General features: G+C 43.0%; 1 protein-coding gene across 1 annotated transcript; it reads left to right on the top strand.

Annotated features, from left to right (window-relative positions):
• Positions 1 to 3510: 3510 nt before the first annotated feature.
• LOC309558964 (uncharacterized protein) lies at positions 3511 to 21404 on the top strand (the record flags this gene model as incomplete). The annotated part of the gene is made up of 4 exons (XM_082262068.1): positions 3511 to 3826; positions 13181 to 13304; positions 18634 to 18707; positions 20872 to 21404. 4 exons carry the CDS (start codon positions 3511 to 3513, stop codon positions 21402 to 21404), a joined length of 1047 nt encoding a protein of 348 aa, XP_082118194.1.
• Positions 21405 to 26157: the final 4753 nt, after the last annotated feature.

Raw genomic sequence — 26157 nt, 5'->3', positions numbered from 1 at the left:
ACCGTTCTCATGTCGGGAGGTATATTTTCAATACCCAGTAAAAGAAGAGCTAAGGCGGGCTCAGGTTAGGTCAGAAGACCTTTAACATCTGAAAGTATCTCAAAGACCCTCCTCCAGAAGCTAGTGAGTCCTTTACAGGACCAAAAGATGTGTAAGAGTGTACCTGTTTGATCACAGTTACGCCAGCAGAGCAGATCATGTTCAGGATAAATAATTGACAAGCGATAAGGGGTCAGGTACCATCTGGTGACTATTTTCTGAAATTGTTCCCAATGTGTGACACACTGTGTCGACTTGTATGATGTGCGTATCGCCAATTTCCATTGCGCATCGGAAAAAGTCAAACGTAGGTCTTTTCCCCATTTGTCATGTGGGACGTTTTGTAAAATGTGAACTTCTGCTGCAGTAGGTTGTAAAACACAGATATCCCTTTTAGCTTGGAGGCTGGGTCCGTGGGATACCTCCACAACGATGCAGGGAGGTCAAATCTAGGTGGAGGGTATTTGGATAGAAAGCTCACAATGCTGTTATAAGCAAAGACAGCTTGAGGGGGGAGTGAGAATTCTCGTTGCAGGATCGCAAAGGGTTTGATAGATTTAACTTGATAGAGTTGTGAAACTGTGTCAATGCCTGCCGATAACAGTTTGTTGATGTGAACATAAGGAAGTCAAATACTCAGGGTGGATAAAGGTATGGGAATGTGTATGTTATGCTGTGATTTCGGAGGTTGAGCAATGAGAAATCGCCAGGATTGTAGTGAAGCTTGCGTTGGTATTGGGAGAGTATGTAGAGTCAAGGGTTTCCACATGTCTGCCAAAAGTAGGGTATATAGGTCCTGTGAGTTGGATAACGGATTCTATCGGGAGCCAAGGGAGAGAGATGCTATGAGTTCTATGGGTGAACCAATATTGTATAGGAGCCAGGCGGGATGCGTGGTAATAGTCTCCAATATCTGGTAGTCCCAGACCACCCACAGATTTATGTCGTATCATGTGTGTGTACGCACATCATGCCCTTTTCCGTTGCCATATAAAGGTTTGTAGTATTTTGTGGAGCGAGTTGATATAATGTTTGGGAATATGGATCGGAAGAGTGCGAAATTTATATAATATTTTAGGGAGGCATGTCATTTTAAAGGCAGCTATTCTGCCAGTCCAGAATAATTCTGTCTTTTTTAGTTTGGTGATTTCTTCCGAAATGGAGGCTATTAATGGACGCCATTTTGTCGGAGACTCGTGGATGCCAGCGGAAAGAATTCCGAGACTTTGCGGAGTTGCGGGGCCGCGGATCTCTTTTTGGTCATCGTGGCGGGATACAGGTACCGTTCCCCCAAGGCAATCTGGCAATTTTGGGCGTTGATTACCGTTATGTCGGGCCGTAGATGTGAAATAAAGCGGACGGAGCTAGGAGCACCCTGATCACGCGGCCATCTTGGTCGGCGGTCGCCACGCCCACCCCCCACCCCCCTCATTTGATCCTTTTATATAGGAACACATGTCTCTATGGTCATCTCAGAAGCCACGCCCCCCCCCCACAGTTAGAATCACTCCCCTAGGGTCACATTTAACCCCTTGATCACCCACACTGTTAACCCCTTCCCTGCCAGTGTCATTATTACAGTAACAGTGCATATTTTTAGCACTGATTGCTGTAGTAATGTCACTGGTCCCCCCCCCCCCCCAAAAGTGTCAAAAATGTCAGTTAGGGGTCCAATCTGTCCACCGTAATGTCGCAGTTCTGCAAAAAAATTGCAGATCGCCGCCATTACTAGTAAAAAAAACAATAAAAATGATATAAACCTTTCCTGTAGTTAGTAGATGCGATAACTTTTGTGCAAACCAATCAAAATACGCTTATTGCGATTTTTTTTACCAAAAAACAGAAAACAAATTGGCCTAAACTGTTAAAAAATTTTGATTTTTAAATTTTTTTTGAGAATGTCATATAGCAGAATGTTAAAAATATTGTTTTTTTTTCAAAACTTTTGTTTGTTTATAGCGCAAAAAATAAAAATCGCACAGGTGATCAAATACCACCAAAAGAAAGCTCTGTTTGTGGTAAAAAAAAAAAAAAAAAAGGATGTCAATTTTATTTGGATACAGCGTCACACGACCGCGCAATTGTACATTAAAGTAACGCAAAATAGGGCCTGGTCATTAAGGGGGCAAATCCTTCCGGTCTTAAAGGGGTTAAGAAACCCAAGTTGGCCACCAGAGTCCATGGGACAGCAGCATCCAACAGGATAACTTCCCCAGTGTACTAGGAAACCATAAAGAAACCATAACTACAATGAAGGGGGCAAGAATGGGACTTTAAAGGTGCAAATGATGGAGAAAAATCTGAATTCTCAAAAATTGTACATTTTATTGAACATAGAAAGTGAGCACAAGACAATACATCAATATTAAAATTGGTAAAGTCAAGAAAATGCACTCGAAAATATCAACTCTACATGTTTCGCCATCTTCATAATAGCTTCTTCCGGAGTTTTCATAGATATTTCTCGAGAGTGAACATTTCTTCAAATGACCTGAACCCTTTCTTATGCCGGAGGTGGAGGCAACACAGGTGATGCAGCCAAGGCAAGCAAAAAAGGGGGGGAACCGAGACATCCAACCTCTTAAAGTTGACCCATAGAGAGGGTGACAGCCAAGCTGATTTGGATAAATAGAATGTGCCGGTAATTCACCGGGTACCCCAATATCAAAGAAGCAGGGAGGGAAGGCAATATTCCCTTAAAATCCCCAAGTGGGAGGTGTCCCCAAAAATTGCAAACTGGGCACATGGATTATCATGCAGTATTTAGAAAATGCACCGCCATTCAAATTGAAGGAATTTTCCAATAGTGCGCTCAATGAGGGAGACGCAAATAGTCTTGATGTTCGTGTGTCATTCCCCGGTGGTCTAGTGTGGTGCTTTTTACTTCATCTCTAGCAATATTTTTTCAAAATTCATAAAGAAACCATGTTCACCTTGACTTCCTCTCTCTATGCAATGCTGCTGCAGTGAAAAAAAAGTAGAGTGCACCTGCCTACAACCAAACAACCCTATGCTGGAAATGTTTAGTTTCCCATCTAAAAAACACATTTTCTTACAAATATTTTTCTTGCTCCCAGATAAGACAGATGAGAACCGGACCTGATGGGAACCAGAGATCACAGGGATGGGTGCTGGACCTCATAAAAGAGATAGGAACTGGACTTGAGTCAGACAGGTGGAGATGTAACCTGAAAAGACAGACGGGGACCAGACCTGGTCTGTTCAGTTTTTATTGTCATTATTATTCTGTACCATTCATCATTGAAGTATTTTGCATCATAAGGAAGTAAGGCAGAAGAAAAGGTTGCTCTTCAATTTAACAAGGGTCATAAAGAAAAAAAAACAGTTCTAGATAAGACTTAATGATGGTTATAAACAAGTCCAACAGTTCAGAAAAACAGAAACAAAGACTTAAGCAGCTCATAGGGCAGAAGAACCTTCCTGAGAGTGGAGGCTCCACCATGAGCAGCCATGGATATCCAAACCCTGACATCGATCGTTAGGAGCTTTAGGTTCACAGACTCCGAGAAAGCCAAGCATGGCTATAAAAGAATCCTCATCCAGCTTTTTGGATTTTTGGGCCACGGAAAATCATCCTTCATCAACACCTGTAAGTACGTCTTGGATGACCAGGAATATGTGAATCTTGCCGGGGCGGACAGTTCTGACGCAGGACGGACCACGGCACGAATATCCTACAAGCTCACAGAGGACATCGTTCTAGTGGACAATCGGGGGTGTGGTACCATGAACAGCCATGAGACTGGAGAGATCTTCGCTCAGCTCGGTGAGTGAAATAAATCTTACTAATGGCCTACTAATAATACTACTAATCATACTACTAATCTAACTACTAATAATACTACGATGAATACTTCATGAAATTAGGTCTACAGGAAAAGTGTGCAATGTGTGACTGAAGTTAAAGCTTGTTGTTTCATATATACTATATTACCAAAAGTATTGGGACACCTGCCTCTAGGTTGGGTTCACACTGATGCAAATTGGATGTGGGATTCCCCTGGATCCAATTCGCATGACAGGAGAGTGTGACCGGCTCTCAATGGAGTCGGTTCACACAGCTCCTTGTCGGCCGCGGTCAAGTTTTCAAAAGGCTCCTGTGTGTCATTGGCTCCATTTCAGGTCTGGATTCAGGCAAAAATTTGGACCTGATTCGCCCCTGACACAGAGAACAGGAACACACCGGACCCCTACTGTGAGCTGCTCCTTAGCATGTGGAGACCCAGCCTAACACGCATATAAACTTTAATGGCATCCAAGGCTAAAGCCCCGTACACACGCGTCGATAATTGGCCGTGAATTTTCGGCCAACGTCCGATCGGCCGATTTTCGGCTTGTTAAGCCCCGTACACACACACAGATTGTTGGCCATAAATTGTTGGCCAACGTCCGATGGGCCGATTGTAGGCTTGTTAGTATGATGCTTCCGACAACCAACTGTGAATTTTCGGCCGAAAAAAATCTGGTGTGCATGCTATAAAATTTTTGTTGGCCAAAAAAGAATGGCCGATTGTTCGTCAGTCAGTACAGATTTCGGCAGACAAAAATCAGATGAGCAAGACTGGGCATGCTCAGAGAAGAAAAAACACACGGAAAGTAAACCAGCACATGACATCACTTCTGAAGCAGATTTTTGTTGGCCGAGAAAATTCGTGTGCAGTCTAGGCACATTCCAACCAACAAAACATAACTCTGGACAAAGTCAGACGATCGGTCGGCCGATAATCGTTGCATGTGTACGAGGCATTAGTCTGTAGGGTTCAATATTGAGTTGGCCCACCCTTTGCAGTTATAACACCTTCAACTCTTCTGGGAAGGCTGTCCACAAGGTTTAGGAGTGTCTATGGGAATGTTTCACCATTCTTCCAGAAGAGCATTTGTGAGGTCAGGCACTGATGTTGAAGGAAAAGGCCTGGCTCACAGTCTCCTCTCTAATTCATCCCAAAGGTGTCCTATCGGTCAGGACTCTGTGCAGGCCAGTTAAGTTCCTCCATCCCAAACTCGCTCATCCATGTCTTTATGAACCTTACTTTATGCACTGGTCCAAATCATTTGGTGGAGGGGGGATTATGGTGTGGGGTTGTTTTTCAGGGGTTGGGGTTGGCCCCTTAGTTCCAGTGAAGGGAACTCTTAAGGTGTCAGCATACCAAGACATTTTGGACAATTTCATGCTCCCAACTCTGTGGGAGGAGTTTGGGGATGGCCCCTTCCTGTTCCAACATGACGGCGCACCAGTGCACAAAGCAAGGTCCATAAAGACATGGATGAGAGAGTTTGGTGTGGGGGAACTTGACTGGCCTGCACAGAGTCCTGACCTCAGGCCAGGTTCACATATGTGCGGCCACAGTTCTCACCTCGTGGTCTGGTGCGTTTCTGTTCACTAGTTCAGGTGTGATACAGGTCAGAATTTTTGCCTGAATTCGCACCTGAATCAGACCCAAAAACACACATGAAGTTTTTGGAAGCTGCACCACAGCCGCCCCGATCATGTGTGATTTGGCTCTATTGAAAGCCAGTTACACTCACATGTCATTCGAATTGGATGTGGTAAAAACCACATCCAATTAACACATATATGAATTCGGCCTTAACCCAATAGAACACCTTTGGGATGAATTAGAGCCAGGCTTTCTCGTCCAACATCAGTGCCTGATCTCACAAATGCACTTCTGGAAGAATGGTGAAACATTCCCATAGACACTCCTAAACCTTGTGGACGGCCTTCCCAGAAGAGTTGAAGCTGTTTTAGCTGCAAAGGGTGGGCCAACTCAATATTGAGCCCTACGGACTAAGACTGGGATGCCATTAAAGTTCATGTGTGTGTAAAGGCAGGCGTCCCAATACTTTTGGTAATATAGTGTATATATGGAAGAACAAGCTCTAACTTCAGTCACACATTGCACTTTTCCTTCTCTTGATCCTTCAACTTTGGACCCTATAAAGTTATAGAAATTCTTTTTCTGGTCTATATCATTATCTCAGTAATCTGGTGCAGACAAAGGTGTCCCAATACTTTTGGTCATTTAGTTTATTTATGTCTGGAAGTGGTATTAATCCAAAAAAACACGATGTTGTATATTGCAGCTTACCAATCCTTTATCAATCCTGTAACGATTGCATTCGTTTTCTTTGTTTTTAGGTTTTTGTTTCTTTTAATCTCACCTGGTGATCCTGCTAGTAAATCTGTAATGCTTTAAAGGAGTTGTAAAGGCAGACGGTGCATTCTATGCATTAGGATAAAAAACCTTCTGTGTGTAGTAGCCCCCCTCATCCCCTGTAATACTTACCTGAACCCCATCTTCCTCCAGCGATGTGCAGGAGTCCCTCGGCCGTTCGGGACTTTCCCCTCCTCCATTGGCTCAATTGGCTGTCAATCAAAGTCAGTTAGCCAATCAGGAGAGAGAGGGGATGGGGCCGAGCAGCAACTCCATTTTTGAATGGACAGACGGAGCTGCACCTCGACTCAGGTGCCCCCCATAGCAAGCTGCTTCCTGTGGGGGCACTCGATAGGAGGGAGGGGCCAGGAGAGCAGAAGAGGGACCCAAGAAGAGGAGGATCCGGGCTGCCCTGTGCAAAACCAACTGCACAGAGGAGAGAAGTATAACATGTTTGTTATTTATTTATTTTTTTAAATGAGACTTTACAATTACCTTAACCACTTAAGCCCCGGAAGATTTTACCCCCTTCCTGACCAGGGGGTATTTTGCGATTCGGCACTGCGTGACTTTAACGGACAATTGCGCGGTCGTGTATCTAAACGAATTTGGTGTCCTTTTTTTCCCACAAACAGAGCTTTCTTTTGGCGGTATTTGATCACCTGGGCGATTTTTTGATCATGCGCTATAAACGAAAAAAGAGCATCAATTTTGCAAACATAACAATATTTTTCACATTTTTTTATATGAAATTCCCCACCAAAAAATGTAAAAATCTAATTTTTTTAACATTTTCGACCAATTTGTTTTATGCTACATATGTTTGGTAAAAAAAATTGCAAAAAGCGTATTTTGATTGGTTTGCGCAAAAGTTATCGCGTTTACTAACAAAGGGAAAGATTTTTGTCATTTTTGTTGTTTTTTTTAATGCGTAATGGCGGCGATCTGCGATTTTTTTTGCGGTACTGCGACATTGCGGCGGACAGATCGGACCCTTGACTGACATTTTTGACACTTTTGGGGGTACCAGTGACATTACAACAGTAATCAGTGCTATATATATGCACTGTTACTGTAAAATTACACTGGCAGTGAAGGGGTTAACTTTTTTGAAAGGGCGGGGCTATGTGTGTCCCTAGGGGCGTGCTTTCTACTGTGATTGGCTGTGGCTTCCTATGTATGAACAGTGATCAACGGTTCTACATAGTAGAACCGTATGATCATCCTTCATACACAGGGGAGACTGACAGGCGGCTTGTTTACATCAGCCGCCTGCCTTTCTCCCTCTCCCCCGACGATCGCCGAGTGACCGGCGGACATCGGGTCCGCCGGTCACACGCGCGGGGGGGGGGGGGTTCGTGACCGTGTCTCCGGGGGCGTGCGTTCGCTCCCTAAACCCTCACAAGCTAGCGACGTAGACCTACGTCACTTTGCCTGTGAGGGGCTGACTGCCGACGTAGATCGGCGTTAGGCAGTCGGCAAGTGGTTAAACATCTTTAAACAGAACAAGCTGTCCAGCAGATATAGCTGTTAGAGGGCTGAGACAAACCATATACCACTGGCAAGGGAATATACAATGGTTAGCTTATATTTATTAACCACTTAAGGACCGGAAGATTTTCCCACTTAATGACCAGGCCATTTTTTTTTTGCGATTCGGCACTGCAATATTTTAACTGACAATTGCGCGGTCATGCGACGCTGTACTCAAATAAAATTGATGTTCTTTTTTTTTTCCCCACAAACAGAGCTTTCTTTTGGTGGAATTTGATCACCTGTGCGATTTAAATTTTTTTGCATTATAAACAAAAAACTACCACAATTTTAAAAAATATATAAATATATATTTTTTACTTTCTGATATAAAACATCCAATAAAAAAACGTAAAAATCTAATTTTTATTCATAAATTTAGGCCAATATGTATTCTGCTACATATTTTTTTCCCACAAATAGAGCTTTCTTTTGGTGGTATTTGATCACCTGTGTGGGTTTTATTTTTTGAGCTTATAAAAAAAGGGCAACAATTCTGAATATTTATATTTTTTTACTGTCTGCAATAAAATACAGCCAATAAAAAAAAAAAAAAAAAAAAGAAAATTGTCATAATTTTAGGCCAATTTGTATTCTGCTACATAATTTTGGTTAAAAAAAAAAATAAGCGTATATTGATTGGTTTGCGCTAGTGATCGACCGATATCGTTTTTTTAATGCCGATACCGATATTTTGATCATCGGATATCGGTATCAGCCGATATTTTCGGACATTAAAAATGTTTTTGTTTTTTTATTATTATTTTTTTTTTTTTTTAGGTACTCCTTGTGGAGGGATCTGGGGTCCCAAAAGACCCCAAACCCCTCCTCAGCACTGAAAAGCATTCAAAACGCCAAGTTTGGCTGTTTTGAATGCTGTCAGTTTTTTGAAGTCGGCGCTGAGTGTCATGACATCACTTCCGGGTTTTTTACATGGAGACCCGGGTCTTCTCTTCGGCGGCAGTGGCGGCGGTGGAGGCTGGATGCCCGGGTCTGCTGGTGGGACAGGAGACCCCGGGCGAGCCGCGGAAGGCAGTGGGAGGGGGGGGACATCCCCTCCCGCTCCTTGTAATGACAGCCAAGTGGCTTCTCAGCCGCATCGGTTGTCATTACAAGTCAGCCGACCGCCGGCTATGGACGCCGGTACCGGGGTGATGCCTCTAGCTTTCCCTAAATATCGGCAATATTGGCAAATCCAAAGGCCGATACCGATATATCCAGGAAAGTGCATATCGGCCCCCAATATATCAGTGTTGCCAATAATCGGTCGATCTCTAGCTTGCGCAAAAGTTATCGCGTCTACAAACTAGGGGAAAGATTTATGTCTTTTTTTTTTTTTTACTAGTAATGCCGGCAATCTGCTACTTTTAGCGGGGCTGCGACATTGCGGTGGACAGATCGGACCCCTAGCTGACATTTGTGACACTTTTGGGGGGACCAGTGACATTACTACATTAATCAGTGTTAAAAATATGCACTGTTAATGTACTAATGACACTGGCAGGGAAGGGGTTAACACCAGGGGTGATCAAAGGGTTAAGTGTGAGCCTAGGGAGTGCTTTCTAACTGTGTGGGGGGAGGTGGACTCACTAGATGAATACAGAGATCTGTGTTCCTAAATAGTAGGAACACAAGATCCCTGTGTTCATCTGTGACGGAATGGCAGTCTACCTTGATTACATCGGCAGACCGCCATTCTGTCTCTATGGGGAGCGATCACTGGTGGACAAGCAGGCATTGTGTTCGCTGGACCTGCTGATTGGCTCCCCCTCGCGTAAAAGAGCCGACCTGCTGCAGTAAAACGGCAAAAGGTTAATGTAAATCTTTTATCCCAAAAGGAGAAAAAAAAAACTATTGCTGTAATTGGGAAATGGGAATGCTTTAGGAACATATTAGGCAAAGGCATCTTGCAGTGCATTCCTATGGGAAATAAATTTAGAAGAGACAAAGCCAAACCTGGCTGGCTAAACCGTAGCGTTAAAAAACTTATTAGGGGAAAAAAATTGGCCTTCAAGAAATATAAATCAGAGGGCACAGTATCGGCCTTCCAGCAATACAAGGAGGAAAATAAGAAGTGTAAACACGAAATCAAGATGGCTAAAATCAACTTTGAGAGACAAATAGCGGAGGATAGTAAAAAAAACCCAAAGAAATTCTTTAAATATATCAACAGCAAAAAAACTAGGGCAGAGCATATTGCACACATAATTAGCGATGATGGGGGGATGGTTACAGAGGACACTGAAAAAGCAACCGTGCTGAATGCTTTTTTCTCATCAGTCTTTACACAGGGAACGGAGGGGTACACTGACCATGACTGTATGGTTAGTAGTAATACACAGGACTTGCCACTATGGCTAACAGAGGGTGAAATCAGGGAAAGGCTGGATAAACTTAACACAAACAAATCACCAGGCCCGGATGGCGTACATCCGAGAGTACTCAAGGAACTCAGTAAAGTTATATCCAGACCACTGTTCCTGATCTTTGCTGACAGTATTAGGAAAGGAGATGTACCAGGGGAGTGGAGGAAGGCTAAAGTGATTCCGATATTCAAAAAGGGGCAGAGGCATATCCCGGGAAATTATAGGCCTGTCAGTTTGACATCAATAGTATGTAAACTTCTGGAGGGGATGATAAGGGACTATATCGTAGAGTTTGCTAAAGACAACAGCATCATCAGCAGTAACCAGCACGGGTTTACAAATGGGCATTCTTGTCAAACCAATCTCTTAACATTCTACGAGGAGGTGAGCTGTGAGATAGATAGGGGGAGACCAGTGGATGTGGTGTACTTGGATTTCGCTAAGGCGTTTGATACAGTTCCCCACAAGCGCTTAATTTATAAAATAAGGTCTGCAGGTATCGACCGCAGAGTTTGCTCTTGGATACGGAATTGGCTTAAAGGGCGTGTCCAAAGGGTGGTAATAAACAGCGCATACTCAGACTGGTCTGAGGTGGTAAGCGGGGTGCCCCAGGGCTCAGTCCTGGGACCAACCTTGTTCAATTTATTCATAAACAGCATTGAGGTCGGGGTCAGGAGTTCTATCAGTTTTTGCAGATGACACAAAATTGGGCAGGGCAATAACTGCACAGCATGAAGCAGATATCCTACAGAATGACCTGGACAAAATTACGGAGTGGGCAACGACATGGCAAATGAGGTTTAATGTGGAGAAGTGTAAGGTTTTGCAATTGGGGACTAAAAACATAAAAACACAATACACGTTAGGAGGGGAACCCTTGGGGGAATCAAAAATGGAGAAGGATCTGGGAGTCTTGGTTGATGATAGATTAGGCAACAGCATGCAATGTCAAGCGGCAGCTGCCAAAGCCAGCAGAATATTAGCATGCATAAAGAAAGGGATGTATTCCAGAGATAAGACTATAATCCTTCCACTTTATAAAACTCTGGTCCGACCACATCTGGAGTATTCTGTCCAGTTCTGGTCGCCAGTCCTCAGGAGGGATGTGTTGGAGCTGGAGAGAGTCCAGAGAAGGGCAACTAAACTAATTAGGGGATTGGAGGACCTTGACTATGAAGAGCGTCTACAATCGCTCGATTTATTCTCCCTGGAGAAGAGACGTCTGAGGGGGGACATGATAGCAATTTATAAATATCTTAATGGGGATCCCAGCTTAGAAAAAAAGCTGTTCATTTGAAGGGATTGCATGAGGACTCAAGGGCATACAATGCGATTAGAGGAGAAGCGTTTTAACCTCAGGCAACGTGGGGGGTTCTTTACTGTTAGGGCTACAAGATTGTGGAATTCTCTACCACAAGAGGTGGTTTCTGCGGGTAATATGGTGGCTTTCAAAAGACTCTTAGACTTACATCTCAAGGATCAGAACATTCAGGGGTATGAGAGATGAGTACAGCCACACACACCTACACGGGTTGAACTGGATGGACTATTGTCTTTATTCAACCTCACCTACTATGTAACTATGTATATATGCCTAAAATGTGCCAGCTGGAGTTCAGCTTTAATTTCCTAATTAAGTCCATCTAAACCTGCTGGTCTAACCCTACCACCCCTCCACCTCTCCCACCCAGGACTGACAATGCTTCTACCCAAGGGTGGCTCCACTGCTCCTCCACCCAGAATGGAGACACCCTAAGATAGTATGTGTGTTACTGGCCAGGTTACCAGGGGAAGAGGTTTGTTTTTGGGTTTGGGTTCATACAAAGGTATGTTGATTCTCATTGGCTGCTTGAATGTCAGGATGTGGGGTGCCCTGCTCTTCAGCAAGGTCTACAGTTGTAAGAGCAATATAGAGGGAGAATTTATAGCAGAGCGCAACCCAAAAGGGTAAGGTCCACTTTTCTGCCCCCATGCCACATTTGGCACCTGGTTTTGACAGGTACCCACTCCCACTTCCAGCTCAGTTAACCATGCCTCCCCCCCCTCCTCCTTTCCCTGCAGCTGGCCCATTCACAAAGCACTGGCTGTGAAGCCGCAAGGCTTCACTACCAGTTTCCCTTAGTCAAGATGGCTGCGCCAGCACCCGTTTGAAAAATTGGCTCGGGTGAGGACACCGCTGGATTCCAGGACAGGTAAGTGTCCTAATATTTAAAGTCAGCAGCTACAGTATTTGTAGCTGTCAACTTTTATTTTTTTCTGAAGGATCCTGGAGCTCCTCTATAAGAAAAAGCCTTAGGAAAACTAAACATTCCCTTTTACATTGGTTTGCTGCACCCAGTGTAGGAAAAAAAATCTATGGGGATGGGGGTGGTTTCCAGCTGGGAGAGTGACATCATTTTTATAGCATTGGTTGAGGGAGACACAAACTACTGCAGGGAAAACTCATCATTGTGGGAGGGTCAGAGACACAAACTACTGCAGAGAAATCTCATCATTGTGGGAGGGGCAGAGACACAAACTACTGCAGGGAAATCTCATCATTGTGGGAGGGGCAGAGACACAAACTACTGCAGGGAAATCTCATCATTGTGGGAGGGGCAGAGACACAAACTACTGCAGAGAAATCTCATCATTGTGGGAGGGGCAGAGACACAAACTACTGCAGGGAAATCTCATCATTGTGGGAGGGGCAGAGACACAAACTACTGCAGAGAAATCTCATCATTGTGGGAGGGGCAGAGACACAAACTACTGCAGGGAAATCTCATCATTGTGGGAGGGGCAGAGACACAAACTACTGCAGGGAAATCTCACCATTGTGGGAGGGGCAGATTCACAAACTATTGCAGAGAAATCTCACCATTGTGGGAGGGGCAGAGACACAAACTACTGAAGGGAAATCTCGTCATTGTGGGAGGTGCAGAGACAAAACTACTGCAGAGAAATCTCACCATTGTGGGAGGGGCAGAGATACAAACTACTGCAAGAAATCTCACCATTGTGGGAGGGTCTGAGGCTCATACTATTGCAAGGAAATCTCATTATTGCTGCTTTCCCTTTTTCCAGCCAATTTGCTGCCCCTGGATCAGGAAGTTGAATGGAGCAAAGGCTTCCGGCTTGTAGACAGAATTGTGGATGCCGAAACTGAAATCCAAAAATCAGACTTCATATTCCCTGTTTTCCTCTACAGGTAAAGAAAGACCTTTACACAATCATCGTACAATCTTATATTACATTACATTTATTACATTACCTTACCCAATAGCAATCAGAACCTGGCATTCATATGCATCAGGGGTATACTTACTAACAATTCAGCCAAGGTAATTCGAAGGTAAAAAGTAAGTTCTCTTTCAGGTAAATCTTTACTGTACTTTGACCCTACATAAAATACAATACTGTAGCCAGTGGAGCTAGGGTTAATATGTTTTTAGTTAGCTGGCAGGCTCTGAAGACTGAGTCTTTATCACCTCCCCCTGGCTTCTGGAACCTTCCTGAAGGTTCTAGAACTTACAGGGTGGATGGACAAAGATCAATGCCTGAATAATTGGGGATCTCTACCAATTCCTGGGGAGGATGACCCAGAAGTAGAGATGTACCGAACGGTTCGCCGGCGAACGGTTCCCGGCGAACTTCGAACGTTCGCGTTCACCGCTGCGGGCGAACATATGCGATGTTCGGTCCGCCTCCTATACATCATCATTGAGGCAAACTTTGACCCTGAACATCACAGTCAGCAGACACATTCCAGGCCAATCAGCATACCTCCCTCCCACACCCTCCCACCTCCTATAAATAAGCAAGGGCAGCATCCATCTTAGATCATTTCTGTGTTACTGAAAGCAGGGAGAGTGCTGCTGCTGTTATAGCTGGGGACAGTTAGTCAGTGTTCCCAGTCTTGTTAGCCAGTGTTCTTGGTACACTCCTGCTGTAAGGACAGCACCCCAAAAAGCCCTTCCTAGGGCTGGTATTTGAGGTTTTTTTTGGATATATATATATATATATATATATATATATATATATATATATATATATATATCTATTGTCCCCAAAAGCCCTTTTGAGGGCTGGTATTTGTGTAATTTTTTTTGTTCTGTGATATATATATATTGTCCCCAAAAGCCCCTTTGAGGGCTGGTATTTGAGTATTTTTTTTAATATATATATATATGTAGCATGTCCAGAACCAGAAAAAAAAAGATCATATAGGTGTAAAAGGGGTTCCCACCATCCCTGCTCTACTGAAAAATTATCTTTTTTTCTAGTTCTGGACATGCTACAGAGCTGAAACTTCACAGGTACACTTTTTAGACCCCCTAGACACTAAATCACACAAAAAAAGTTCTTAAAAATTGTCATTTTTGATAGAGAGCCAATTATTGGAAAAAAAAAAAACTTAACAAAAAAAAAATTTCTTTGGATTTATTGTCTGGGGGGTCTAAAAAGTGTACCTGTGAAGCTTAGGGTTAGAGTTAGAGGGGTAGGGGTAGGGCTACTAACTCTAACCCTAAGTATCTCACAGTAACCCTAACCCTAGCCCCTAACACTAACCATAACCCTAACCCTCTAACCTTAACCCTAACCCTCTAAGCCTAGCCATAAAAATAACCCTAACCCTAAACCTAACCCTAACCCTAACCCTAACCCTAGCCCTAACCCTAACCCTAACCCTAACCCTAATTCATATTTTTTTCTGGTTTCCGGACATGCTACAGAGCTGAAACTTCACAGGTACACTTTTTAGACCCCCCAGATGCTAAATCCAAAGAAATTTTTTATTTTTATTTTTTTTTTAATTTTTCCAATAATTGGCTCTCTATCAAAAAAATTACAATTTTTAAGAACTTTTTTTTGTGTGATCCCTCTCCGGCATGCCACAGTCCAGGTGTTTGTCCCCTTGAAACAACTTTTCCATTACTATTGTGGCCAGAAAGAGTCCCTGTGGGTTTTAAAATTCGCCTGCCTATTAAAGTCTATGGCGGTTCGCAATGTTCGCGTTCGCGAACAGCGAATTTTATGTTTGCGACATCACTACCCAGAAGGTGGGGAGATGAACTGGGAGAGAGAAGAAACAGAAATAGGAACCCTCACCCCCTTCAGCCTCAGCCAGGCTTGATTGAGACACCCTGGAAGCAAGTGGCACCTGGTCAGCAGGAGATCTGTGCAGAAGTTGCCACATATGCTTCAGGACTTCCAAGAGTGATTAACCTACTTATCCACCCTCCAAAGCCTACAGGGGATAAGCAGCCAAGGGCAATACCCAGCTAGGGACAGTCTACAGCTAACTCTCACCCCTGTTTGGAGTTTGGAGTCAGGTGTCTTCTCATTGTGGAGTCCTAGTGCAGTGATGCTGGAGTTGCTTTTTGCCAGACTGTCTGTAGTTTCCCATGGAAATGTGAAAGAAGAAAATGGTCGCACACTACCACTGAATCCAATGAAGAAAAGTTCTTTATTCACATACATGGTATAGGTACAGCAGGGTAGGGCAGTAGACACGTTTCACACGACTGCTACGTGCTTGTTCACTCTATACAACTGCTGGGACATTTTTTACCTTAATGTAGGGAATGCAAAAATGTAAAAACTGTATTGTCTTTATAACCACTTTACCTTGCTCTGTGCACTATGTGGGGGTTGTGGTCAGGTTTTAGTTTTCTCATACCCACATAGAAAGTGGACAGACGAAATGCAGAGTGCGTTTGGGACCATAAAATTGAAAAGTATGTAAAGGTTTACACAATCACTGGAATTCATCAGACCAAGTTACATTGCCTGTTCACTGACAGTCCAGTGAAGACGTTTCTTGGCCAGCTGAAAAACTTTCAGCAGTTTTCCATGGATTGGAGAGGTGTCCTGTGTGGGCGTCTGAAAGTGTGATGCATCATCTCTTCTGATATTGATCAATATATTGAAAAGTGTAATGCCATACTGGAGGTCCAATGTCCCAAACCTCTGAACTGTCCCACCATTATCCACCAAGGGTTGCCTGCAGAGTTCTTCTGCTCAGCCTGGTTCTACGGGTTTTGCCTTTTTGGTGCTCTTTATGTAGAATATTTTCCACATTTTATGACTATACTCAGTAATCAGTGTACAAGCAAAGCAAGGGTGGATCAACTCTATAAATAAAATGCCTCCTGCGCATAAACCTGATAGCCTGGTATAGGTACAGCCAAAAGCTCCATGCCAATGTGAAATTGCTTTTAGCCTTGCTGCCTGCCCTATGAGACTGGGGATATCGTGAAGCCACTACAAAAAAAAAAAAAAAATGAAAAAGGACGCCCCAGCCCAGGGCATTTTCCCACAAATTTTATATGAATTTAACATAAATTGTACTCACAAACATAGGAATAGAAATCACTCATCGAGCTAATCATCCATAGCCCAGGCTCTGAAGAAGAAGGGGTTCCCATTGAAATGTGCCAGCCATTCTTAGACTCCAGTGAGGTCTCCAGTGAGGTCCCCCTGTATTCGGGACTGAAATAAGGACCACTTGGCTACAGATGATTAGCTCGATGAGCGATTTCTATTTGTATGCTTATGAATACATTTTATGTTGATTTTAAATTAAATGTGTGGGATAATTCACTAGGCTGGTGTGCCCTCTTTCATTTGTTTTTTGTAGTGAATCAACTCTATGTCTGAGGGTGGAGTTTCTTTTTTCTTGCTTCAGAGATTATACGAAGATTAAAGAGTATGTAGATGTAGCCCCCTCTACTAGAAAGTGTGCTACTGGAAATGTAGTGCAGGTAAAAGCAGTTGTATGGCCAGGGATAAACTTAAGACACTGAATCTTTGTCAGGGTTATTAGAAGCCAGGGCTGGATGACTCATCCTGGCAGCTTTTTGGTGCCTCCCCCCTGGTATCTGGAACATTGGAGAATGTTCTGGAACTGGTGGGCAGGTTTGAGGAGGAGCTGTCTTGAATATTTAAAGGCCTTTAGCCGATCTCCAGGTTGGGTGCCTGGCAGGGGACAGGGAGCTAAAGAAGCCTTTAAATAGACATGGGCTATGCCAGCAAGCAGTGCTTTAAGTGGGCCGGTATGCACTGGTACTCAGTACCGCCACTTCCAAATATGGCTCTTGAGCATACCGCCACCTCTCTGTGCGCCTTAGCATACCAGTACACTCATTTTGGACATCTGGCCCTCAATTGCCCCCCCTCCCCCCCCAAGAATATTTCATACTCCAGAGCCAGACCAGTCACCACCAGTGAGTCCCCCTGCTCCGGAGTCCCAGGCCAGGGGGGGTGCTCTGTGAGGACCCTGATGTGGGGCTGGGGAGGTTGGGCGAAAAAATTTATAGGCCATAATAGAGTACTGGCACCTCTTTTGGGCCACTTAAAGCACTGCCAGCAAGGGAGAGTTGGTGTAAGATGGAGAAGAAGGCCTTTGAGGGACCCCTTGCTGGGGGGGGGGGGGGGGTTTACCTTGGCCTGTGAACTCAGGAAAGTTTGCCTAGAAGGATCCTAACACAGGAGGCAGTGGAAGGATTCATGCCGGAGAGGCAGCGGAAAGGAGCAAGGAGAGACAGTGAGTAGATCAGCACGGTGCAGGGACAGACAAGGTGAGCGACTGTCATCTGTATCAGGTCTCTCTTGAAGACAATGTTAAGCCAAGTCTTCATCCAACCTGGGGAATCTCCATGTGTATGTGTCAGGGAGGAATGGGGAAGAAATCAGCCAGGTGCAGCTGGTGGCAGCCAGATGGGCTAGCATTCTGCAAGCAAGTGGAACTTGAATCAGTGGTCACAGGAAGGCAGAAGAAAGTGTGTTTGTTTTTCACTCAAAGAGGCTGAGTCCCTGCCTGTAATGGGCCATTGCAGAACTAGCTATATACTGTTTGTTCCACCAGGAGTGAATCAACAGAAGCTGTACATGAGGAACCAAGAGTGTGCAGGAGGAGGAATCTGTAAATAGGGAGGAGGTTGTCCCCGAAGTTCAAGTTGTTATCACACTGGGCATCCCATCATTCCCTACCCCATCCAAGTTATTATCCCCTAATAAAAACAGCAAAAACAAGCCAAAGAGTGTTTTCTGAGTTGGCGTGAATTAAGGAACAGCTGTGTGACTGGCTGTGAACCCTAACTTCAGCCACTCTTACAGAGGTAGTGCTACATATAGACAAAACCTTTTTTTTTTTTTTTAAGGTTTTGGATAGAGTAGGGAAGAGTTAAAGGGAGGGGAATTCTCTTCTTAGAAGTCCCCATTGGAAAATTTCCCCTCACCTCTTGTTCTAGGGGCAACTCTAGAAGCTGGGAACTCCCTACACTTTTGGTCTTGCTGACAATGTTTACTAGTGCAAATAGAGAAGGTGAATCATCCTAGTAGGGACAGTGATAGGCATAAGATCTAACCCTTCCCCGCTATATCCAAAATTAGTGGCCAAAAACATTTTCCCAGAGATACAAATTAATCACAGATAATATATGTGATGATGATGATGATGATGATGATGATGATGGACATTGAAGATTGCAGCTTTAATCATTGTTTTTTACTTATTTATCTTTATTTGTACTCAGCGTAAAGATGGGGATTTATGAATCAGATATTGAAGATTTAAAGCAATTGCTGGACACAGCCAAGATGTTAACAGGTACTCCCTTAAATTCCTTACCCAACAGAATTATCACAGTTGTACATTATCATCTGATTTGTTAGAACAGGGGTCTCCTGACTTTCTAAACAAAGGGCCAGTTAACTGTCCTTTAAGCTCTAAGGGGGCCAGACTGTGGCCATTGGGCATAGATAATGCTGCATCATTGGGGAACAGTGCCCCATTGTTGGTATCAATGGAAGGAATAATGTCCCACTGTTGGTGTCAGGGGGGGAATAGTGCCCCACTGATAATATTAGTGGGAGGAATGGTGCCCCATCATTGGTGTCAGTTGATGGAATAAAAGCCAGAGGGCCAGGTAAAGGCAATCAAAGGGCCACATCCGGTCCCTGGGCTGACGTTTGGAAACCATTGGGTTGGTACTTGTAAGGCTTGGGTGCAAATTTTCCAACTAGCAAATTTATATTTTTCTCTGATGAACATGATGTCCTGACCATATTTCATATACAATAGTCACATATAGTAGCTGGTGTGTGTTGGCATTATGTGTCTCAGCTCCTATTAGTATACTAGTATACAAAACAGCAATGCCCGAAGGAACTTTGAGCGACATGTAGAATTGATAAAAATTACAATTTTATTAAAAAAAACATATCCTAAAAAATTTCAAATCTAAAATGTAAAACCTAAACCTCAGCAAAAATGCACATAAAAATGAAAATAGTGGCATAAGTTACAAAAAAAAACAAAAACAAAAAAACAAAAACAAAGCTTAAAAACCTTGTTTTTTTAGGGGAAATTCTAAAGGTATATATACAGTTTAAACAGGGTATCCAGAATCAACCCATACTGGTTGTAAGTCCCAGCAGGAAAAATGATAGCATAACCCCAACAAATTTAAAAAGGAGAGAGGAGAGAAAGATGGCAACTGGTCAACACCGTCCTATCCAGAAGAATAATAAACAAGGTTTTTGTGTTTTAATTTTTTTTCTCTCTAATGACCTGGTTTGTCCTTTCAGATATATGAGTGTCTAATTCTCCTGAGGAAGTGAGTGTTGTCTCAAGAAACAAGATGCAATGTACATGTATTTCATCCCTATGGGCTATTAGTCAAGTTGTAACTGATGCAACTATTTACATTTTTATTATTATTGGTAGGAGTGTAAAGAAGGGATTTTTAAGATGCTGGAGACATCAATACCACAATATTATAAAATAAAAAAAAAAATTGTATTTATACATATTTCAAAAATATAAAAAAAAAAACAAGAAATAGGTAATATTTCATCAAACCATGTAACAGTTTTATACGGTCATCATGTAAGTACAATGGTTTCCGCTCAACGTGTTTCACCAGGAAAAAGTAACTTCTTCAGGAGGCTTATGATGCCATGAACATGGATAGAAATACAGTGTAAATGGGATGGAAAAAAAGCTCTTTTGCGCCATACTTTTTCTTCAAGCCAAACCCGAACACTTTAGTGGCCCACAGCAAGGGGGAACATTGTGGTGTAAAAGGGAACTCTTATGTAAGGGAGTTTCTTCTCACCAAAACTCCCACTTACATCAGAGTTCCCAGGTTTCCCTTTAAATTAGGGTAGGGTTCCCAAAGCCTCTCTTACATCAGAGTCCACCGGACACCCCTTACATCTGAGTCCATCTTACCTTAATGTATTTGCTCAGTCACAGACAGTGGATGATGAGCTCACTCACCTAAGGATGGAGGCTCAAGCATTGACAAATTTTATATAAAATGTATCTGCCGGTTGCTGAGCTTCAAACTTCCAGCCCATACATCCCCTTTCTGAGGCACAGAACACTGGGGATTGGAGTGTGGGTGGGCAGACAGAGGGGAAGGGGTGGGAGGAGGAGGAGCAGATCAAGCCCTCTCTCTTCTCCTGTCCGAGTATGGGGGTGGGGCCCGTGTGCTCACCTATGCACTCGGTAGTTGTGGTACTTGGTTATTTGGGGAGCCACAGTCCAATCGGAATATTGTGTCCAGGTTTCAGGTGGTCTTAAACCCGGACACACAATTCAAAAACTGGACTGCTGGGTGACTCCCGGACAGGTGGCAACCCTACACTGTGATCTCTTGTAAAGTGGTTTGTCTCTGCTAAGTGATTGATGTGAAAATAGTGATGTGACAGTGAAATTGTATATGTGAAGAAATTAGTGATTGGAAATTTTATGCTTTTCTACACAGGAATTTTCCCTTTCATAGTCCTGACACATAAGACACATGGAGGAATGTCGAGAATAGAAAGGAAATTTCTGGACATGGGTGCAGAAAGGGTTTTCACCTTGGAAAACTACACTCCTGAGGATCACTTCAAAACCAGAGGGAGGCACGAGGACGTGCTAAAGTTTTTCCATGAAATCATCAAAGAGCTTCAGTTCAAGGTGGAGCAAGTGTGGGATCCGGTTCAAGGGTTTAAGGAACGCAAACAGTTTGTTCTAAAATTTATCTATGAACGGGAGATGAAGAGCTATCGGGGCGAGCGAGAACAGAAGACACGAGCTGAGCACACCTACCTGGCCAATCGGCTGGAAAGTATGAAATTAAGATCAGAAGTTCAAAGACAAGAGGACAAAAGGCACTTTGAAGAGGAGATGAAGAGGATGCAGGAGCACTTTGATGCTCTTAGGAGGAGCGATGCTCTGAGATTTGAGCGGGAGATGAAGGAGTATCAGAAGCAACTTGAGAAAGCTAAAAAGAACGATTGTAAATTACAATAAACGTTTCCAGGCTGATGACATCAGACACACAATGAATGACTAGAAAGCAGAGTTTTATGTCAGACGAGGCATGCAAAGTTTTCTGCTTCTTGCCTGTAGCAGTTTATATTTTCGGTATATGTTGTACAGTGCATGCACAAGGAAGTGTGCACTCTGGCTCCTTCCTGGCATCTGTAAGATGTGGAGAATGGATCCGGATGCTGGAGCCAGTGTAACTCCTGTGTTCATGTGTAGGGGTTATCTCATCAAAAGCCACTCAATGGCCAAGGAGGACAAGGGTGGATTCGGAAGTAGCAGCAAACTGTGGTAGCCAGGGGCAGAGCAGTGACTGACAATTAGGGATTGACCGATTATCGGTAACACCTATATATCAGGGGCCGATATGCACTTTCCCCGATATATCGGAATCGGACCCTGAGGTTACCGATATTGCCGATATTTCGGGAAAGTGCTGTACCGGAGTGATGCCTGCAGCTAGAGGCATCACCCCGGTAGCGGCGTCCATAGCCGACGGTCGGCTGTCTTGCAATGACAACCGATGCGGCTGAGAAGCCACTCGGCTGTCATTACAAGGAGCGGGAGGGGACGTCCCCCGCCGCCTTCTGCTGCTCACCCGGGTCTCCTGTCCCACCGGGAGACCTGGGCATCCTACCTGCCCGGCTGCCGAAGACCCGATCAAAGCCGCATTCAGCTCTGATCGGGTCTTAATGCAAAAACCCGGAAGTCATGTCATGACATCACGTCCGGGTACTCTGCGCCAAATTAAAAAAATTACAGCATTCAAAACAGCCAAACTTGGTGTTTTAAATGCTTTTAAGTGCAGAGGAGGGGTTGCAGATCCCTCCACAAGAGTACCTGAAAAAAAAAAAATTAAATGTCTGAAAATATTGGCAGATATCGGCCGATACCGATATGCGATGACCAAAATATCGGTATCATCAAAAAAAAAAAAAAAAAACTACAACGGTCAAACACTACTGACAACATATCTGAATTTATATAAAATGTATACATATAATTTTAAATGAAAAAAAAAAAATGATTCAAGCACAGTTATAAAATTATCAGCATTATTAGCAATAAAATTATCCACTGGTCAGCAGTGGAGAAGGCCACACTTGTAAGATGAGTGCCCCATAATAGGTAGGTATGCTGTGCGTATTTGCTAATTACAGCAAGTACTCGCCCACTTTACTTCCACCTTAATGAATCATTGCGCTACACGCACTGTTGCTGCTCTTTATGACTAAATAGATTTGTTTATGTTGATCAAAAGCTCAACCAAGCATTGACAAAATGATTACATAAGGAGGGAAAAACAGGATTTTTTTTTTCTTTGTCTATGTGTATATTGTAGTCGATGGGAAAAGTGTTTTTTGGTGGTTTGTAAGGACACCAGTTTCTTTTAACTTGGTAAGTACCTGCTCTTCTATTGCTCCACCCCTTTCATTCCTAGCCTCTTGGTTCATTTGGCACTTTTCACATTTTGTTTCATATTTTCACTTCACATCTTCATCCCCATGGTTGTTCTATCGCCTGGTGTCAGGTCTGCCTCATTCTTCCCCCTTTTCTTGCACAATCCCCATTTCTTTTATCATTTTCACTCTATATCCCATTCTTGTTACTCTACAGCCCCACTTCACCAGTCCTTCTTGTATCGTGCATAATATCTCATTATTTACTACATATGATTTATATTTTCATACCCATACTATGATTACTCCTAATCTTTATGACAGACATGGAAGGCTCACGGTTCTACTCCACATATTGGTCACCTACTTCCCATGGGCCCCTCCGCCGTTTTGTCGTCCGCTGGGACCCTTCAGCTCCCAGGTCAGACCCACACCACCGCCGCCGCACGGAGGCCCATTCTCTGACTCCAGCTCTAATGGTGTGTGAGTTTTGGGCACTCCAATGAGTTCCCTAGTATTTACAGAATTTTTTCTAAATACATTTTTTATTTTGTTTTTTAAGTTATATTCCAACAATCATTTTTGTTTCTTTAAATATGTTTTCAATGCACTTACTCTTGAAGAAGCGAGCATTTAACTCACGAAACGCGTTAGACCAAGATGCATTACATTTATATGTCATGTTAATATTATATTACCATGTTTTTATTTTTGAGACCAAGATGTATTGTACCCCCATGAATATCAATATGTATGTTATTCATATGTATACATGTATTGTAAGACCTCCAACCAAGTTTGCCATTACAAGCGTCCCAGAGGTGCACAATGGTATTGACTTTTTACCTATTGCAATTTTTTGTAATAAAGAATACTTTTTCCAACTTTTCATCTTTTGTTATTTCCAGCCACATGTACCCACCTCATCTAAAGTCCCATGTGCCAATTATCTCTTTTTCTGTTGATTTTGGGATAGAGGTGGTCTACAGATGGCACCAGACCATTTTCCTATTGTAAGGACACTAAGGGATTTCTTATAGCTTCTGAGAATTATGGGTTTCATCCTTTCCTGTCCTTCTCTAAAACAAAAGGTTTTGGCTATTTGCACTTTAAATATAACCCTGTCACTAACCCTAATGGTCACGCAAACCCTCCCTTTTTCTTTTTTTTTGTGAACAAAGTCATGAGATCACTACGAAAAAGTAATGTGTCATGGGACCCTGCTGATTGTGCCCCTAATGGGGGAATTTCTGTTTCCTGTCTTAAAAAACACAAGGAAGTAAGTGGTAATCCCTTCATAGACAGCCCCTCCCCAATGGAGGTTTTCCCTTTCTGTTCTGGTTATAACTGTGAGATGTTGGATTTCCCATCAGTTTCTGTATCAGTGTTAGTGGCCACCAAGATGAATGGAGAGAGTGACTTTCCCTAGTGGGGACAGACTGGGATTCCAACCATTTCACATGCAATTTGGCTGCCAAACCAGCTGAAGAACAGACCTTTTCTGATATTAAAATGGAGAAAATATCTTTAATATTTTGCAAATCAGTCCATATACATTGTTTCCAATTTTAGGTCCTGAGGAAGGCAACGTTTTTGGACCCAAGAAATGAGTTGGCTTCTTCTTTGGATCATCTATCTCACCCTGTACTGAAAAAAGAATTGTATCTGTACTATTAAGCCCTTTATGAAAGCCAGACCCATATATACGGCAGCATGGAGGATGATCCCTAAGACCTACATTTTGCTTATATTGTAGGTGTTGCTGTGTTTTGGGGGTGTGCTAAGTCAGTGGCCCCAGCACTGTTACCTACAGCTCACAGTGAACTATTAATGATCAGGAGCTGGTAGGACAGGTTTCCAATGATGTCATCAATGTGAAGCCAATCACATGGGGAGCCCCTCCTACTGCACCTGGGCATCAATTTAATCACAAAGAGTGTGACGCAGGGTGCGGCACTAGTAAAGATGGGAGAAAAGAAAAGGGCTACCAGAGAGAATCAATGGCATTTCAATTTATTTTTTAGGTGACTGACAGGATTACTTTATTCTCTTGCCGCCCATGTAATGCAGCAGCAAAGAGGATGGCCTTTAATGTCTATATGCTGCACATATGTGTCCACGAGCAGCAACGTTTCAAAAACAGCTCCGTTCTCTAGTAATGATTAGGAGCTGGTGGGGCAGGCTCTCAATCATGTGACCACTGTGAAAGCCAGTAGTATTGATATTCCTATTGCACACTTTCCTGGATAAGGCTTTAGGAGCAACGGGTCCTGCAGCAATGTCCAGCTGGGTCTGGAGACATCACAGATCAAATGCATATATTTTAAAATACATATCACCATAGTGAATAAACAATAGTTAATAAATAAATAAATACATCTGCATTTAAATGATAGAAAATGCATACAAATTGCAAAGTCCATGTATAAATTACACACATGAATAATGTCCTCAGTGAGTATAGGAAAGGTTCCTCTCCACCAGTATGCAGACACACTATACACTCACCAGACTTAATTGACCCCTATTACAGGGAGTCAAAATTACGCATATGGGAAAATCCAAGATGTCATACATGAGGTCACAGGAATTAATTTATACTGCTGTTATCCATTATATATATATATATATATATATATATATATATATATAAAAACAGATATATATATATATATATATATATATATATTTATGTGTGTATAGCATATTCAAATCTCCAGTGTTGCCATACAGAGAGGGAGAGGAAAAAACACTCTCATGACGCAGTATTTCAAATAATTTATTTAAAAAAGAAGGTTGTATTGCACTTACATCAAATAAGACAGGGATCAGCATGTATTGTATAGAAAATGCCGGTTTGCGCTCCACCTGCGTTCTAGCTGATCGTAAACGTATCTCAAACACCACCCAAAACCATTTTTTCAGCCTATGAGATAAGTCATTTCCGGTCAGCTGGAGCGCAGGTGGAGCACAACCGGCAATTCCTATACAATAACTGCTGATCCCTGTCTTATTTGATGTAAGTGCAATAGAACCTCCTTTTTTAAATAAATGATTTTAAATACTGCATCATGAGAGTGTTCTTTCCTCTCCTTCTCCATTTGGCAACACTGGAGCCTTGGATACACTATTTATATACACATTGAATGGATAACAGCAGCAGTTTAAATTCATTCCTGTGACCTCATGTATGACATCTTGGATTTTCCCATATGCGTAATTTTGACTCCCTGTAATAGGGGTCAATTAAGTCTGGTGAGTACATAGTGCGTCTGCATGCTGGTGGAGAGGAAGCTTTCCTAAACTTACTGAGGACGTTATTTACATGTGGGATTAAT

Source organism: Pelophylax lessonae, assembly GCF_965119305.1.
Source record: "Pelophylax lessonae genome assembly, chromosome: 6".
In the NCBI taxonomy this organism is placed as follows: Eukaryota; Metazoa; Chordata; class Amphibia; order Anura; family Ranidae; genus Pelophylax; species Pelophylax lessonae.
Note: the sequence above shows the minus strand (reverse complement) of the source record. Positions and strands in the feature narration are given on the sequence as shown.